The 18,109-nt window shown below is 37.4% G+C and overlaps 2 protein-coding genes across 2 annotated transcripts; one reads left to right on the forward strand and one right to left on the reverse strand.

The window, feature by feature from the left end:
* Window positions 1-1,923: 1,923 nt before the first annotated feature.
* LOC125662850 (spondin-1-like) lies at window positions 1,924-5,540 on the forward strand. The gene is made up of 5 exons (XM_048895206.2): window positions 1,924-2,088; window positions 2,232-2,360; window positions 2,898-3,026; window positions 4,967-5,137; window positions 5,384-5,540. Exons 1-5 carry the CDS (start codon window positions 2,049-2,051, stop codon window positions 5,392-5,394), a joined length of 480 nt encoding a protein of 159 aa, XP_048751163.1. The 5' UTR covers window positions 1,924-2,048; the 3' UTR covers window positions 5,395-5,540.
* Window positions 5,541-8,417: 2,877 nt separating this feature from the next.
* Window positions 8,418-12,436, reverse strand: LOC125662312 (uncharacterized). The gene is made up of 5 exons (XM_048894474.1): window positions 12,354-12,436; window positions 11,984-12,118; window positions 11,275-11,394; window positions 9,671-9,841; window positions 8,418-8,747 (listed from the first exon to the last, which is right to left on the reverse strand). Exons 1-5 carry the CDS (start codon window positions 12,400-12,402, stop codon window positions 8,509-8,511), a joined length of 714 nt encoding a protein of 237 aa, XP_048750431.1. The 5' UTR covers window positions 12,403-12,436; the 3' UTR covers window positions 8,418-8,508.
* Between the last annotated feature and the right edge of the window lie 5,673 nt (window positions 12,437-18,109).

Genomic DNA, 18,109 nt, shown 5'->3' on the forward strand with positions numbered 1-18,109 from the left:
TTTAACGTCCCGTTCAAATTTTTTTCACTCATATGGAGACGTCACTATTGTCGGTGAAAGGCAGCAAAATTTAGACCAATGCCCCATTTAGTCGCCGCAGGGAGTGCTGAGGAGCTATTCTAACCCGGATCCCGGGGGTGGTACTGAGGACCAATTCTAACCCGGATCCCCACCGGGGGGGCACTGAGGATCGACCTATTCTAACCTGGAACGCCATGGAGGGGTACTGAGGACCTATTCTAACCTGGAACGCCATGGAGGGGTACTGAGGACCTATTCTAACCTGGAACGCCATGGAGGGGTACTGAGGACCTATTCTAACCTGGAACGCCATGGAGGGGTATTGAGGACCTATTCTAACCCGGATCCCCACGGGACACTATGACGGGAACACGTTTGCTGGGAACACGCTAAGAATACAAACAAGAATACTTGATTGGGATTTAAGGAACGCGTGCTACACCCAGAACCAAAAACAATTAATTAGCACACATTTCTGCAGGGTGATCCCAGTGTTGAAACCCTTGAAAATGACCGGACACAAAAGTTTATTTCAAGCATATTTGAAAGGCGTAGATCATGCTTCTGAACAACATTTTAAATGACTGTCGAGAGGTCCTGTCATGCCTCATTCTGAACATAGTGCACATCCACTGTGGCTATATCAAACCTCAGAATTTAGCTCGACGTATTATCACGTGGCATGGAAATCCCGCTGACCACGACGTGAAAGTCTAAATACATTGACCCTCACTCCGTGTAAACAACCTTCCCCCATTCTCTAAATACCTACATTCTGTATGCTTATCGAATATTCTATATATATATACCGGCATTGCATTATGTTTAGGTGTATAATATGGCTTCTTCACATAATACAAAACTTTTATTACGGTATAGGTACACTAGAGCGGATTTAGGCAAGAAATCACTATCGTTTTTTTTTTATATATACATGTATACAATTATAACACCAACACCCTCCCGTCCCCTGCCCACTGACGTCCTATGTAGGAGGGTAGTGTTTGATCGCGATGTTTGAATTGTAGCTACAGACCTACACGCAGTTCCAATGAAATTCAATAAAAAAAATAGTAAGTAAACACATGACATACATGTACTAATAAGGTGAAAGCATCTTAATGCTCACTTGTAAAGTGATGTTTTACTGACATCCATCTTAATGCTCACTTATAAAGTGATGCTTTACTGACATCCATCTTAATGCTCACTTATAGTGATGCTTTACTGACATCCATCTTAATGCTCACTTATAAAGTGATGCTTTACTGACATCCATCTTAATGCTCACTTATAAAGTGATGCTTTACTGACATCCATCTTAATGCTCACTTATAGTGATGCTTTACTGACATCCATCTTAATGCTCACTTATAAAGTGATGCTTTACTGACATCCATCTTAATGCTCACTTATAGTGATGCTTTACTGACATCCATCTTAATGCTCACTTATAAAGTGATGCTTTACTGACATCCATCTTAATGCTCACTTATAGTGATGCTTTACTGACATCCATCTTAATGCTGACTTATAAAGTGATGCTTTACTGACATCCATCTTAATGCTCACTTATAAGTGATGTTTTACTGACATCCGTTAAAACTGATTCTCTGATGGGTGTTGTAATGAAATCAATTCAGGGATGGGGGATGACAACCGTTCATGAATCAACAATGAAATGACCAGAATTTGGAAGAGTCTTTAGATAATAAATATGTTTAAAATTTCAGTCGTTCTTGTGCGAAAACAATCTACTATTTGCAAAGGTCGTAATCCCACATTCAATTCTTGTTTCTGGATGCGTCCCTGTTGTAACTATAAATAATTGATAATACATGTACATTCCACTGACATTTGTCGACAATCCTAGAGACCTTGGAAAGCATGTTTATACAGATTATAAATAAATATTATGCCGTTGACTTGTTGGTGTGATAAGGAGGCCATTCCAACATGTACTTGTATAAAAACCCGCTTTTCGTTCTATTCCGTATCTGCATTCCCGACATCCAACGTTAAGAAGCATGTCCAATTTGGTGCTCGTGTTAAGCTTAGCTTCTACGTGTGAGTATTTTCATATTTCAAAACCAACCCTCATTATCTATGATGTATGTCCTTCGAAAGTTTGTCTTTTCCAAAGCGTAGATCAAGAATACTTCAAATTGGAAAGCATTTAAATTCTCTGATTTTCTCTTTCTGAATTGCAGTTAGTAATTGCTATGGTGATACTTGCCTAGACGTACTTCCTGATTGCCATGAGTACACGGTGGCCGCTTGTGAGGCCCCCTATCGGCTATGGGCGTACCATAATTGTGCCGCTTACTGCGGATTTTGTCGTGAGTTTCAATTTTCAAAACATAATATTTGAAAAGGTATTCTAACTAACCTTTGATGCTCAAATATCTACATGTGTACATGCATCTCATTATATGAAATTCCACAGCATTGATAGACATATACAGGACTTCTTTTACATAGATATAGTTAACATGCCTGTTATGATATGATACATGTAGAGGTTTTCTAGATGTATTCGCTGGGATTTATGAACTGTTATTCTATGCTATGGTACGCTATGAAATAAGAGAAATTGATCTCCGTCACTAAAGAGCTCCACTCGTCGATCATTTCAAATTCATTGCAGTTTCGTTTCATTCGGTTAGATATTAAAATGCAAAACCTCTCTCTCTCTCTCTCTCTCTCTCTCTCTCTCTCTCTCTCTCTCTCAATAAAAGGTACATTAGAGACGGATTATTTTGTACATGGACCAGCATCTTACTTCTATCATCCCACAGAACATTACATGCTAAAGGTGCTAAAGGCTATCATTATCAACTTAAACTTAAAGGTTTGTTACTGTTTTTGATTCTCAGAGAAGCCGTGCATTGACGTCATATCCGACTGTGATGAGTATGGAAGTGGCGCCTGTAAAGCGCCATATGTTTCATGGGCAGTCAGTAACTGTGCAAAATACTGCGGATTCTGCGAGCTAAATAAAGAAAGTAGGTTATAATTTTCACTCACTTATAGTCTTGATAAAAAGGTGAAGATAACGGACAGTTATCAATAACTCCTATTAAGAATACAAAATTAAGAGTTGGGCAAACACGGACCTTTGGATATACACGAGATCACGTGCCTAGGGGGATTAAGTATTCCCTGTCGACCGGTCTTACTTTATGAAGATGATAGACGGTAACGCTATCAAAGGTGATGGCGGGAACGCTATTTCGATGATTTTTCAAATCTACTCATTCTTGGATTGAATACTTAGGAACTGATCATACATTTACATTTAAACACGTATTGTCTTCTGTGGGTTCTTATTGAAAAATACGACTTCTTTCTTTACCGTAGAATTATTACAGGTTGATCCAATTCAAAGTGTTTCAATACAAAATAGCTAATCAATGAAATGTGTACTTTGATAAAAGAAGACTGGGTTTTTTTCGTTTATGATTTTCAAGTAAGTTTTGCAGCGTACCAGTCATGTATATATTTTATTGACGAGTGTGATGAGAAGTGTAACATTTGTTCTTAGATTTCTTTGATTTTATCTAGTTCACGTCCTTTCAAGATTCTTTTGCTCACATCGAGAGCAGACGTAATCATATTTGAAGAAGTGGGGACACGTTGTTTTGTCGGTCTGTACATAAAACAGGTCTTGTCCGCTCAATATCTAGAGAATCATTTGTTTCACACTGACTTCATACAATGGTTGCCACTAGAGAGAAGGACTTATTTACAGGACACGATAGACACGATATTAAAACGATATCAGTACTACACTGGATGTTTGTACTGAGGCTGTAGTCCTAAGGGTTTGTGTAGTCGATATCGTATTAATATGAAATTATGACTGTTGAGGTTTTCAGTCTTGTCGATTCATTATCGTGTTGACTATCTGCATCATGCATGAATCATGCATGTCATTTTTAGTCTTGGTCAATCCTTCCGGTCGATAGATGACTCCTATTGATTTTGAGGTCAATGTTCATACTTTTTTTTTAACATCAGATGTTGTCCACTCAAAATATAAAGAACCCTTTGCTTGACAGTTACCAAACTTTGTACAATGAGTAGAGAGTAGATGATCCCTGTTATTTTTCAGGTCACAAGGTCAAGGGTCAAGCTAGACATATTAAGATATTTGCTGCTCAATATATTAAGAACACTTTGCTTGACAGCTATCAAACTTGGTACATTGGTTCTACTGAAGGAGTAACTGGTCGCAGTAGCTAAGTGGTAGAAAGTTCACCTCGTAATCGGGAGGTCGTGAGTTCGAGCTACGCATGTACCATGCCCGCGTCAAACCTAAGACGTAAACATAGGTAGTGATTGCTCCTTTGCCAAACACTCGGCATTTAGAAGTGAGAATCACGAGTCTTTCGGATCTAACATTAAAAACGGACGTCCCGTGTCAAGGCAGGTGTTGGCACGTTAAAGAACCCTCGTTGCTACAATGTATATGACCATATAGGTCTAACTTTGTGTTAATTTCCTATAACCCGTTTCGATTTTGAGATCAAGAGAGGTCAAACTGGACATAATAAGATATTGTCCACTGGAGAACCATTTTCTCGAAAGACATCAAACTTGTTATATTGGTGCCCCTAAAGAGTAGATGTCGCCCGGTGGTTTTTAGATCAAAAGGTCATAATATTTGGAAATGTCTGTTCAGTATCTTAAGAAATCAAACTTATCAATGTGTTTTTCCCTTACTATGAGTAGATAATTAATATTTTTCAATATCACTGCAAACATTCTTAGTTAATGAAAAGTTGACTCTTTTCAATATTGCCACATGCGGAATATATGTGTTGTTTTTTTAATGACAGTTTGATTCGTTTATATTTCGATATTATACAGAAGGAATTACAAACACTCGTCATCAGAACGTTTTCATTTAAAATTAGTACACTGTTGAGGATTTGTTCTACAGAGGCGCAGTGTGTCTACAGCGACTGGATGACAATATCAGATTGCTCTGTGACTTGTGGGAGTGGATACAAAACTGAAGTGAGGTCATTTCAAAAGGTCAAAGATAAAACTATAGGGTCCAAAGACTGCAAAGAAGAGTTGGAACGTTATACAAAGTGTGAACTTGATAAATGTATGTGATTTTCAGTCAATTTTCCAAGATACGAATTTAAAGTTATTGCCTTACGTCGCTAGTTTGAAATTCGGGTAATAAAGGGAATAAACCGAAGTATAAACATCTACACAATGATTATAATGATAATTGATATACTAAATATATCTGTACTTGTGTATGAGTATTCTGTAATGATAATTGATATACTAAATATATCTGTACTTGTGTATGAGTATTCTGAAAAAGAAAACTTTTTTCCTTCAGGTCCGGAATAAATCAAGAAAATTCCATCAGTATTGATGTCTTCTTCACATTCATCTTTTTATACATTTTTTACACATGTTATGATATTTGTATTTATATGCAATGTATTCCAGTATGTTTGAATTTATTCTTATAAAGCTATATGTACTTCAACAAATTTGTATTTGTTTTTCTTGCAAAGTATGCAAGCTCATTAGAATTCCATATTCCAGGACCCCGCACGTGAATTGGTTCATGTGCTGAAATCTCTGTTGCTCTCAGAACTGTTTCCACCCCGGGGCTTTTGTTGTTGGTTTTTAGGTTATACCCGCAAGGAAATAATAGTCGTAATTATATAGATAATCAAGATTATGACATTGTCTAAAATCATGAAGTCCACCGTCATCATTTTAGATAATTGTACCAGCTTGAGATTTAGCAGTTAAGCTTTGGCAAATAAAAAAGTGAAGATCACGAACAGTGGTCAATCAAAAAAAAAAAAAAAAATACCATAAAGAATACAAAATTGAAAGTAGGCAAATACGAAACCATGGAAACAACAGGGATGGGGTAAGGTGCCCATGAGGAGAAGGGAGTGATCTTTATCGTGCCACATCTGCTGTGACATGGGACCTTAGTTTTTGCGGTCTCATCCAAAGACCCGCCCCCATTTAGTCGCCTCTTACGACAAGCAAGGGATAACGAGGACCTATTCTAACCCTGATCCCCATGGGACTAAATGAAAATATGAATATTAGCAATGTTTGTGTATTCCTTTTTTTGATGACTAGCTGGTTAGCTCAGTCGCTAAATTCTTATGTTCAGCAACAGTATACAGTCAGGTTGAACTCACGACATGTAGAACCAAATCTCCTGGTAGCGTGTGACCAGCGCGCTAGACCGCTCGACCATCTAGACAAGTCTAAAACTTGCTTACGATGACGATGGAATTCACGCCACGCTGTCACTGGCAACACGGGATACAGTAACACGAGACATAAGATGTTTAGTAAACTCAGGTGACCTATTGCAATTTGTTGTCGTCCGTCGTCGTGCGTTAACAATTGAACTTTTAAAACTTTTTTCTTGATAACTACAATTCTATGAAGCATCTTTAAGACAATGGGGTCATAACTTATAAATTGTAGGACTCCTGTCCCCTGTGGACTTAGAGGTGGGACAAAAACTGTAAAAAAATTTTTTTACCAATTTTCAAACATCTTTTCTACAACCGCAAATGTGTGAGAGAAACCACGAGTAAATGGATAGTGATGTAGAGCAGGAAAGCCTCTACCAAAATTGCAACTTACGGGATCCCCGTGGTAGGTGTTCTGACCCCAAGGCAGGGCCAAACTTAGGATATAGTGTTTATTTGTAAAACATTTAAATAACATCTTCTTTACTGATATTGATACATATACTAAATTGAAACTAAATGAATATTTGGAAAGAGCAGATAGTCCTTTACCGAAACTTAAATTTGATGATCCCAAGGGTAGGGGTTTTGGTATCAGGATAGAGCCAAAATTGTCGGTTATTAAATGTGTGAACAATAGCAATTTATGACTTCGTCTTGATAACTACCATTCCGATTCTTTTCAAATTTGGTATGAAGCATCTTTGGGACAAGGGGGACATAAATCGTAAATTTTAGGACTCCTACCCCCTGGGGCCTTAGAGGTGGGGCAAAAACTGCCAAAAATTGATCAATTTTAAATCGAGGCAAGCTACTGACAAACAAGTTGATGTTACGGGGGTTTCAACTGTCTCGTTTAAAGTCAGCATTTCCCAAATTCTACAAATGTATGGTCGTTATAAAGATATGGTTTGCTAATACAGCCTATCGTTGGGTCAAATGCTGTCTGGCGTGTTTCATACCGATTGTTAGACCGTTCGTGGCACACTGATTTTGACTACGGATAACTCCGTTTACCTGGTCAAGATATAGGGCTCACGGCGGGTGTGACCGGTCGACAGGGAATGCTTACTCCTCCCAAGCACCTGATCCCACCTCTGGTATGTCCTGGGGTGTGTCTTTGCCCAACTATCTATTTTGTATTGCTTATGGGATTTATGAGATTGATCACTGTTCGTTATCTTCACCTTTCACATCATATTCATCAGTGTATGCACTTTTGAGGGCACTGAAGTTTTAAGAACACATCTTGTTTTATACTGTTGCTGAACATTAAGATTTAGCTTAGACATTCAGAATAGGAAAGTTTTTTCTAGATTTCATAGCCCTTGGGAGTAGTGATTCTTTTCACTAATTCCCAGGTGACCGATAAGGCCTGTGGGTCTCTTGTTTTATCTTCCGCTATCAAACATTAGAAATTCAATCGAATCACTCATGTTTTTGGTACAAGGGATTTAAAAGCTGACCATAAGCAGATCAAGCTCTTGCGTATCGAATCAGTTGAGATATATAAACACCATATGCAGGTAATAATGGAATATTGCTACATAAATATGGGAAGTTGACGATGGAGAAGCTGAAATCATCCCGTTTGTCATACAGTTGAGATGTCAGTTTCCAGTTAATGTCTACTTTCAATAAAATATCTAAGTATGAAACAGAAGTGGACGACTCTGTGGTGTCTTTTATTTCGAGCTCACAGGGATATATCAAATGGACATACGAATGAACGTTATTATTGTTAATAGATAAAACGTCGTCGATATATCTAAATGTCGAATTGAAGGCCACAGCAAGAGATTTTTTCTTCCCACGTTGATGTTTTTGAATAAATTCTGCTTCATATGAAAACAGGTTAGCTAACAAAGGAGTACAATTCGTACCCATGGGAAGATATTGTCAATGAACGCGAAAAACCCGTCAGCACTTCATGAAAAGTATACCGGCGAGAAGCGTTGCAGTTTTCAAAAATGAAGTTTATTTCTTATCTTTACTTTGTACTTTCTTTCGGAATTACCAACCGTTAAAATAGACGTGCTGTATTAATCTGATACACACACTATTGTTTACAGTTGCAACGCTTTCACGAAGAAATGGCTATTACATGTATTACAATTTGTAAAGATTTCAAAGGCAGCATTGGAAATGTAAAATTATTATTCACCACAGTACAAAATAGAAATTAAATTCATACTGAAGATCTTAGACAAGTCAATTCTTTATCATCTGTTTATTTTTTCCCTAAGAAACCAAATAATAGTTCGGGTAGCAAACTGAGCACAACTTCTCCAAAAGTTATTGCAGCCGCCTCACCGCCTAAAGCACCAACTGTTTCGCCGACAGCGACTCCAGCTCCCTCTCCGGCGATCTCTCCTTTCACTAAATTACTGACTGGATCGACCAATATCGGTAGTAATGCTGGATCTACATTCACAGAAGGATCGAGATTTCCTGGATTTTGCGTGGTACCTGTACAAAAAATAATAGAGTTTGTATCAGAATGTATACTTTGTTCATATATTTCTTTTTATTTCTAGTCGACTGGAAATATTTCAGCAATATATTAGTACATGCAACAAGCATTCTGTACATATTGCATAACAATACATGTCTCCGGCGGTCCCAAGTCAAGTTCTTGGTTTATATTCTGCGTGTGGTCCACTTGAAATTTCAAATTTTGAGTTTTGCATTTCCTTTTATTTTGATATTCAAAACATGTCAACGATCATCTGCAAACAAAGATGTCTTCCAAACCGATTCCTATAGCTAAAATAAGGCATTGCAGAGGAAAGTCTGGAAAACTACATTCGGCACAAAATACCATAAATCTCGTAAAAATCACTCAACTATGACGAAACTTAATTAAACTCAATCTGTAAACATACAGTAGTAAACCACATACCAACTTTCTAAATCATAGTATGTTAAAAAAAAAAGTGACAGGTGGACGAAGTGCAAACTGGTAGCCTCCTTTGACTTCGCCTCTAGGGGACTAAAATTGTACTCTTGATACATTGTGAAATTTTGACCCGAATTAAGGTTTGGCGGTCTACATAGACAACCTGTACTTCTACTGATATACATGTAGTGACGTTCCACATCGTACTCGTACGTGCCATTTACATATATAGAATACCGTATTTATTGTACATGTAGATGGAATGTGAAATAATTGCATCCGTCTTATAACTTCAATGTGTAATTCTGGACCCGGAAATAATAGTTGGATGCATCTGATAGGGGGGGGGGGGGGGAGATTAGCTGTGAGTTACTCCTATTTCTTGCTCCGATAAACCTGAAGATGAATTGCTTCCGTAACTGAACCATACTGAATTAATCATCCATTCAATTAAGTATTCACAGTTATGTGTGTACGGTAGAAGTAAACTCACAGGGCTTGATGTTGCACGATTTGTTTCGGATTAAATCACCATCGCAGTCCTTTGCCAAAGGCGTACCATCTGGGACTATTAGAAGGGTTCTCACTTGAATAGTCCGCCCTCCACCACATGATTCTGAACATGGTTTTAAATCCATCCAAGGGGAGAACAAACATTTTGGATCTATATCCGAATAGAAAAGAAAACTTTATTAAAATTCGTTTGATTCGCGGCATTTCCTGCAATTAGAAATGGAGCGATATATAAAGTCTGCACTGTTATATGTCTAAAGTAAAACCGTTTATTTCAGCATTTGTTATTTTTATTCTAAAGCATGTGGCATTGGAGATTTTAATACACATAATGTTCTTTAGTTCGCTCTATGTTTGCAGAAGGGAACATGACACGGTGTAAATCAAAAATTCTGAAGAGAATCCCATATACAGACTTGGCTTCATATCGTAGGCTATAGTTTGTCTATCAGCAAAATATTTCAGAAAATTGTGCATACTTTCCTAATTACGATAGAGGAAGCGTTTTATAGGTAGATAGTAGACCGTGTATACATTGTAATATATACTCCTTCCATTTCGGAGACGCATAAAAAAATTCTTCATGGAAAAATGAAAGTGGTACTTATAAAACTACTTGCAGGTAATTAGAAGTGAAAGTGGTACTTATAAAACTATCTGCAGGTTATCATAAATGGCTGGCAAGGGTCAGTTCAGTAAATTGAATATAGCATGAGAAAACACAGGTTTTACTAGCTGCAATAATGTAGCCCTATCCAATTTTTTTTTAATTCTGACGTTTTCGGGATAGGGCTACAATTCCATAGGATCTCCGTAATGGTGCAAAATAATTTTATGAATAACCGATAATAAACTCTGTGTATTACTCCCAAATGTTGTTTACACCAAAAGGAGTACCAACTTTGTGCTCGGGCATGTCTAATAAAGGTGTTTTTCATTAAATATAATGTACAGCATGCAAAATTCTTCGTCTGCTCCGCCATGCTTGTTATCGCGAGATCTCGTAGGTGGATCTAATGAAAAGCCTAATCATTGACAATCAGCGCGAAAATGTAGTTACTCGAGCCACTTCGACAAAGAAAGGAAAATCATATTGTTGCAGAAAGAATTTACACTCTGCTGTTCGGTTTTAAACTTGATATTAAATTCAAACCTTTTCAATACCGACGAAATAGCTTTCGCCTCCATACTTTTCCATTGATGTAAATACTACCTTATATGGCATATGCAAATGATTTGACAACCGGAAGTTGAAACTTCAGTACATCAAACATGGCGCACAAATATGAATCGAGAAATTGGAATTTATCGAAATTGTTGAAAACGGTAGAACAGAGCCTCACAAATCTAAAGTTGCAGGTTGTAAATTTATATAATGACTAAGAAACATAGAATATCATTTTATTTACGTAAAGAAAGTCAGGAAATGTTTAGAATGAGCGCAAATGTTGCGGGAGTGAATCACTCCCGCATTTGCACCATTACGGAGATCCTAAGGAGTTGTAGCCCTCTCCCTAAAAAAAAAAAAAAAAAAAAAAAAAAAAAAAATCAGAGAGGGCTACATTATTGCAGCTAAGGTTTTACTTGAGCTGCAGTAACCACAGTACTCCGCACAGTTTTCTCTAGCCCATCTTTCATACAGTGGAAGACACGCTGATTTTCCATATTCACGACAGTCACTCCTTGTGTTCACACATTGTTTACCTGTTACAATAAAGATATTTAATATGATTATTGTAGTTCTGTACAGGACAATGTTATACGAACCTTTATAATTTCTATATACACATGAACAAAAATATATTCCTTGAATTTTTCTTGATTGATAGATTACTTTCCCATTTTTAATTTTGCTAAATTGATTCCCTTTCTCTTTTTCTTCATGTATTTCCTTTAAAAAAAAAAAAAGGGGGGGGGTGACGCCTATCAAACACTGAGGAATACAGTGTGCTGTATTTTTTATCATTATAAATTTATTTGTAAAGCTCTTGAACTAAGAACAGTCCATAATATGTAATTTGTATCGTCATTCTTTTTTTTTTTTTTTTTTACTATCATTATACTATTGTATTTACATCTGCTAGATGTCCTTGTAAGAATTGGCCGTTTATTTTCAGCTTTGTAATTATTATCCATGTTCAATTTTGTTATAATGCTATAAGATGTATGTCTTTCGCAATAAAGAATTATTATTACCTTTCTAAACCCTTTAAAGACGTGTGTGTGTGTTAATTAACCATGGCATATAATAATGCGACCAAAATATACATAACGGTTAATATTCTTCACTTACGGCATAATCCACAGTAAGCAGCGCAGTGTTGTAAAGCCCAGTTGAGATAGGGTGGTTTACATGCACCCCGAGTGTAATCTGCACAGTCCGGAAGTTTATCCACGCATGCATCACAGCAGCAGAGCTTGAAGAAGCCTGGTAAGTTACAATGATGGAATGTAATGTATATTAATTCATATAACTCCATTAATCTGAATAGAGGCTTTAGTCAAGACACACACACACACACACACACACACACACACACACACACACACACACACACACACACACTCTCTCTCTCTCTCTCTCTCTCTCTCTCTCTCTCTCTCTCTCTCTCTCTCTCTCTCTCTCTCTCTCTTTCTCTCTCTCTCTCACACACACAGCATACCTGCACACATGCAAGTTAGGAACAATGCCAGTTTGTCAGAGAAGCGCATTTTGACAGATTCAGTGCAAAACACGAATGACAAGAACTCTTAAATACTCTTAGATTACTGCGCTGTCTTATCATTAGGACATAGTCAGTATTCTCAGCTCTGTCCTATTGGTTAACGCTGCGCAAATCACTTTTAGATCTCTGTACAACAGTAAAAGTCCTTAAGGTTGATAACACATATCTATAATCCTAAACACAGTGGCTATTACAACAACGGTGGAATATGCATACCAGTATCCTGAATATACAACTTCCCTGAATTTCAACTTTCCTGAAACTGTTTTTTGGGGTTTTTTTTATTTGATTTAACGCCTAATTTTACACAAAGTATTCAATGGCGTTGTACATGTATACTAATATAAAAAGCTTTAAAAGAATAAAACAATACATCACATACATGCAAACACACTCTACATATACTAAACTAAAAACATGTACATGCACGTTTAAATGGATGAAAACGACTTCATTTCAGTGGTTGAACTTGTTTCAATACTATACATCCATTTATTGACTGAGGTCAAAAGAGGCATTTACAATGTATTTTGTTGGAACTGAGGAATAAAATATTGTCTGAGGCGGTAGATGTTTTACATGTGAACATATAGCGAAAATCTAAAGAAATGTTCTTCTCAAGAACCACTTGGCCAGAAAAGTTTAAATCTATATGAAAGCTTCCTGACATAGCGTAGATCCAAGATTGTGCAATTCATTGTCCCCAGGGGTAGGTTGGAGCCACAATAGGGGATCGAAGTTTTGTAAATGCTGATATATATGAAAAATCTTTAAAAATATCGTTTGAAATATTTAAGCTTAGGCTTTCATATTTTTTTATATATACATTCTTTACGGTAAGACCTTTCATGTGAACTGGATGTTTGACCTACTTTTGATAAAAAAAAATTTACCTACACAATATGTATATATTTAATGTAGATGTTTTATATATTGTATATATATCTTTTATGGCAAGAGCTTTCATTTCATAGCAAGTCCTTTAATCTTGTGACCTTGAAATTTGAGTTTGACCTACTTTTGAGATATTATAACTTATTCTATAAAAGTACATCCGGAATTATTAAAGGTAGGGCTTTCATATTTTGTATATAAGTTCTTTATGACAAAACCTTGTGACACAATGGTGTTTATCCTTTAACCTTGGAGTTTGTCCTACTTTTAAAAACCCCTAAACAATTCAATGTTTCCTGAACTATTTAAGGTAGAGATTCAACATTTTGTTTATAAATTCTTTATGGCAGGACCTTGTTATACTTATGTGTTTGACCTTGTGACTTTGACCTGGACGTTTGACCTACTTTTGATACCTTACTTATTCAATATCTCCTGATCTATTTAATTTGAGCTTTCATGTTTTGTATTCAGATGTCTTATGGCGAGATCTTTCATATCATACCATGATCTTTGACTTTGTGAACAGCAAGATATGTGATCCTTTGTGTCTAGGTTGGGGGCCACAATATGGGGTCAAAATGCTTCATGGGAATAAAGAATGATAAAAACTCTATAAAATCTCAACAGCTGAACAACGGGAAAGGCCAAGGTGATCCAGGTGAGCGACGTGGCGAAATAACTCTAATAATTAATTCACCCAAACGGCCAGCATGCCAAAATTAAGGTCATATAATTTGTTTCCGGGGTTATTTTCTAATGTAAAACTAAAAATTAATTAATTTGAAAATTATCAATATGGCAATGGTAAGGGCAAAACGAAAAAAGTAATTAAAGATATGACAGAAAAATACTCTCTTATGAATAGTCATGAAATGTTTTTAAAGCTAATTCCACCCTCGGAGGGTGCAAAAATCCGATAAAAGCCTCGGGTGGAATTTGCTCTAAATATTTCATGGATACTCATAAGAGAGTCTTATAATCTTTCACATTAAGCGTCTGTAACACCCCGATTCCTTTATTTCTGGTATATCTTTGTTACTATTCACACAGCACTGGGCAACAATATATTGCTGGAGTCTGCATTGCTATACAACAAGTATCTCATTAGCCATCACTAAAAATAGTTGTTGTTTTTTTTTTGGTATCCTTACGAATTGTAATCAGTGATAGCCATTTCTTCATGAATGCTGTGTCATAGTGAAAAAATGCGCATGTGAATCTTGATAAATATCTTTATTGTAGAATGCATCCATATGCATGCGCCCAATAAACAAAAAGATCAGATTAGAAACGATATATTATATCACATCTATTTCAACGACTGGAAATCCCGACAGCTGTGAAAGTAGAATTTAAGTAATAACAAGAGGCCCAAGGGCCACATCGCTCACCTGAGTTACCTTGGCCCATATCTGAAGACTTTTCATATATATTTGCATGTACAACCTTAGTCCGTATTGTGGCCACAACCTATCCCTGGAGGCTATGGTTTTTACAAACTTGAATCGGCACTATGTCAGGAAGCTTTCATGTAAATCTCAGCTCCTCTGGCCCATTGGTTCTTGAGAGGATGATTTTAAAAGAGTTTTTCTATTTATTCCCAATTTCCCATGTAAAACTTTGATCCCCTATTGTGGCCCCAATCTACCCCCTGGGGTCATGATTTGAACTAACTTGAATCTGCACTATGTCAGGAAGCTTTCATGTAAATCTCAGCTCTTCTGGCTCATTGGCTCTTGAGAAGAAGATTTTTCAAGATTTTCCCTATATGCAAGGTGAAGATAACGAACAGTGATCAATTTCATAACTCCTATACGCAATACAAAATAGATAGTTGGGCAAACACGGACTCCTGGACACACCAGAGGTGGGATCAGGTGCCTAGGAGGAGTTGGCATCCCCTGTGGACCGGTAACACCCGCCGTGAGCCCTATATCCTGATCAGGCAAACGGAGTTATCCACATTCAAAATCAGTGTGCCAAGAACGGCTTAACAATCAGTATATTTCTATTTAAAACTTTGATCCACTATTGTGGTCCCATCCTACCCCATGATTTGAACAAACGTTAATCTGCACTATGTCAGGAAACTTTCATGAAAATTTCAACTCCTCTTGCCCAGTGGTTCTTGAGATGAAGATTTTTAAATGACCCAACCCTATTTTTCCATTTTTGTGATTATCTCCCCTTTGAAGAGGGCATGGCCCTTCATTTGAACAAACTTGAAAGCCCTTTATCCAAGGATGCTTTTGGCCAAATTTGGCCCAGTGGTTCTCGAGAAGAAGATGAAAATGTGAAAAGTTTACACCGAGAACAACAGACAACAGACACATTTTGATCAGAAAAACTCACTTGAGCCTTTGGCTCAGGTGAGCTAAGAATGAATTTCATTTTTAAATAGTGATCCCATTGAAAAACGACCCCAGTGGTCATTTCTTAACATTTTAAAGTTGACCCCAAAACGGTCATTGAATAGTGATTAACGTTAAATTTTGAACAGTGATAGGGTCATTTTTTAAGGGCCACTTATATGTTATATACATAATGTAAATGTTTCAAATGGATTATCAGAAAGACAAACTCAGAGAGAGAGAGAGAGAGAGAGAGAGAGAGAGAGAGAGAGAGACCCTAGGGATTATATGTACTTTTTCCCAGGCAAACGAAAATTCAAATTCAATCCCTGTTAAAAAGAATTTACTGTCTTTTCTTTCGTCTCTCTTCCCTTGGAATTGAATCTTTTGTGGGTTATAACTTTATCAAGATAAAAATAAGGGCATTAAAGGAATTTTCACCTAATATTCAAATTCATATGTAAGTGCATGAAATGGTGTAAAAATACATCGCTCGAAAGCTTGTTACAGCTTGTATTGCTTTAGCGTCCCTCTTGAGAATCTTTCATTCATAATATGGAGACGTCACCATTGCCGGTGAAGGGCTGCAAAATTTAGGCATATGCTTGGCGCTTATGGCCTTTGAGCAGAGAGGGATCTTTATCGTGCCACACCAGCTGTGACACGGGGCCTCGGATTTTGTGGTCTCATCCGAAGGACCGCCCCATTTAGTCGCCTCTTACGACAAGCAAGGGCTACTGAGAACCTATTCTAACCTGTGCGGTTTCCCACGGGAACCATCGCTCGAAAGAGAAACAGGAATATGCGAAAGAGATTGTGATTTAGACAAATATGATCGCTCCCAAACGTGGTAATAATCGAAATTAATTTGATAATCATTATGCAAAGGAGCAATAGAAAGTACCATTGCAATACGCCAGTTTCGAGATTAGAGCTCTCTTGTATAGGAGGTGCGTCTAGTTTAACTTTGAATGCTTTTAAGTGGGACAGAGTGGCTTTTACACTTAGTGAGAAAGATGATTAAATGTATTAAAACCGACTTCTCTTTAAATACTTAATGTAGGAAATATAAAATACTATCAAAAGAAATATCATTTTAGATCTATTTAATTATAAAATATATGTGACACCCCTTACCCCAGTTGAATGTATAAACTTCGTGAAAATAACATATTTCTAAAGTTGAAAATTCTCGTTTAAACGCAAAAATTTTGACAGCCCTATAAAAATACACTGAGATTCCTCCTCGTTTCGGTCTTCAGACGCATGCGCACTGACAGTAAACAGTGCAGCATATCGTTCCGTGAGAGAAAGCGTACAAAGGATAGACCAGAATTTTGCCAGATTATGCGAGAATAGGGTTTAAAATAGAACGAGATAATCTCATACGAATAATAAAATTGACGTGGGAATCAGTAACCAAGAGCTACATGTAACACACACAGGGCTTTAAAAGTAAGTGCCATTTAAACCCGTGGGGATCCGGGTTAGAATAGGTCCTCAGTACCCCCTTGCTTGTCGTACGAGGCGACTAGATGTGGCGGTCCTTTGGATGAGACCGCAAAAACCGAGGTCCCGTGTCGCAACGGGTGTGGCACGATAAAGAACCCTCCCTGCTCAATGGCCATAAGCGCCGAGCATAGGCCTAAATGTTGCAGCCCTTTATCGGCCTCTAGCATTCTGCGCGATCGTCTATCACGGTCATCTGCGTTATAGATCGTAGCGTGTTTTCGTTATTTTGAGGTGAAAAGTAGGTAATAATATCATTTTGTCGTCTTTTCGTTATTTCGGGTCGAAAAGTTGCTAAATATCGTTTTGTTGATGGCAAAAATCAGCCACTATACCGAGCCCCTAGGCTAGCCGCTACGATCTTGAACGCAGCCCAGATTTTGTACGAGTCGGACATCATAATTGCAGGCTAACAAATATTGTTTTATTCATAGAAGAAAGCACGCGGTCTTTCTTCCAAGATGCTGGAACAAAACTGAAGCGGAAGTGCTTGCGCCTTATGGGTATAAACACAGTGTATGACACCACAGGGGTGGTCTCAAAAGTTAAGGCAAGATCGTAGGCAGCCCGGGGGAAATGCATAAAGTTGATGCAGGTACATGTAATATTAATATTCAATGTATCCTAAACAGAGGTTTTACCCTTAGAAACTCCAAATCTATTTTCTACTCGGGGTTGTCAATGGCAGTTGCCATATATTCATCTAGACTTATTGCCTTTGTTTGTGAACGCTTGTATGTTGGAAATTGTTAAAATTTGACACAATCATGGCGATAGTCTGAAAACATTACACGGTGTCAGAATCGGTCTGTAGTCTTCGTCATTCATCGGCATCAGCTAAAATAAACGTGGTAGAAATTCTGATTGGATATCAGGTACATGTAGCAGAATAGACAAAATGAGCTCTGCTGTTTACGCCCAGATTTAATGTAGGAA

Source organism: Ostrea edulis, chromosome 8 (assembly GCF_947568905.1).
Source record: "Ostrea edulis chromosome 8, xbOstEdul1.1, whole genome shotgun sequence".
NCBI lineage: Eukaryota > Metazoa > Mollusca > Bivalvia > Ostreida > Ostreidae > Ostrea > Ostrea edulis.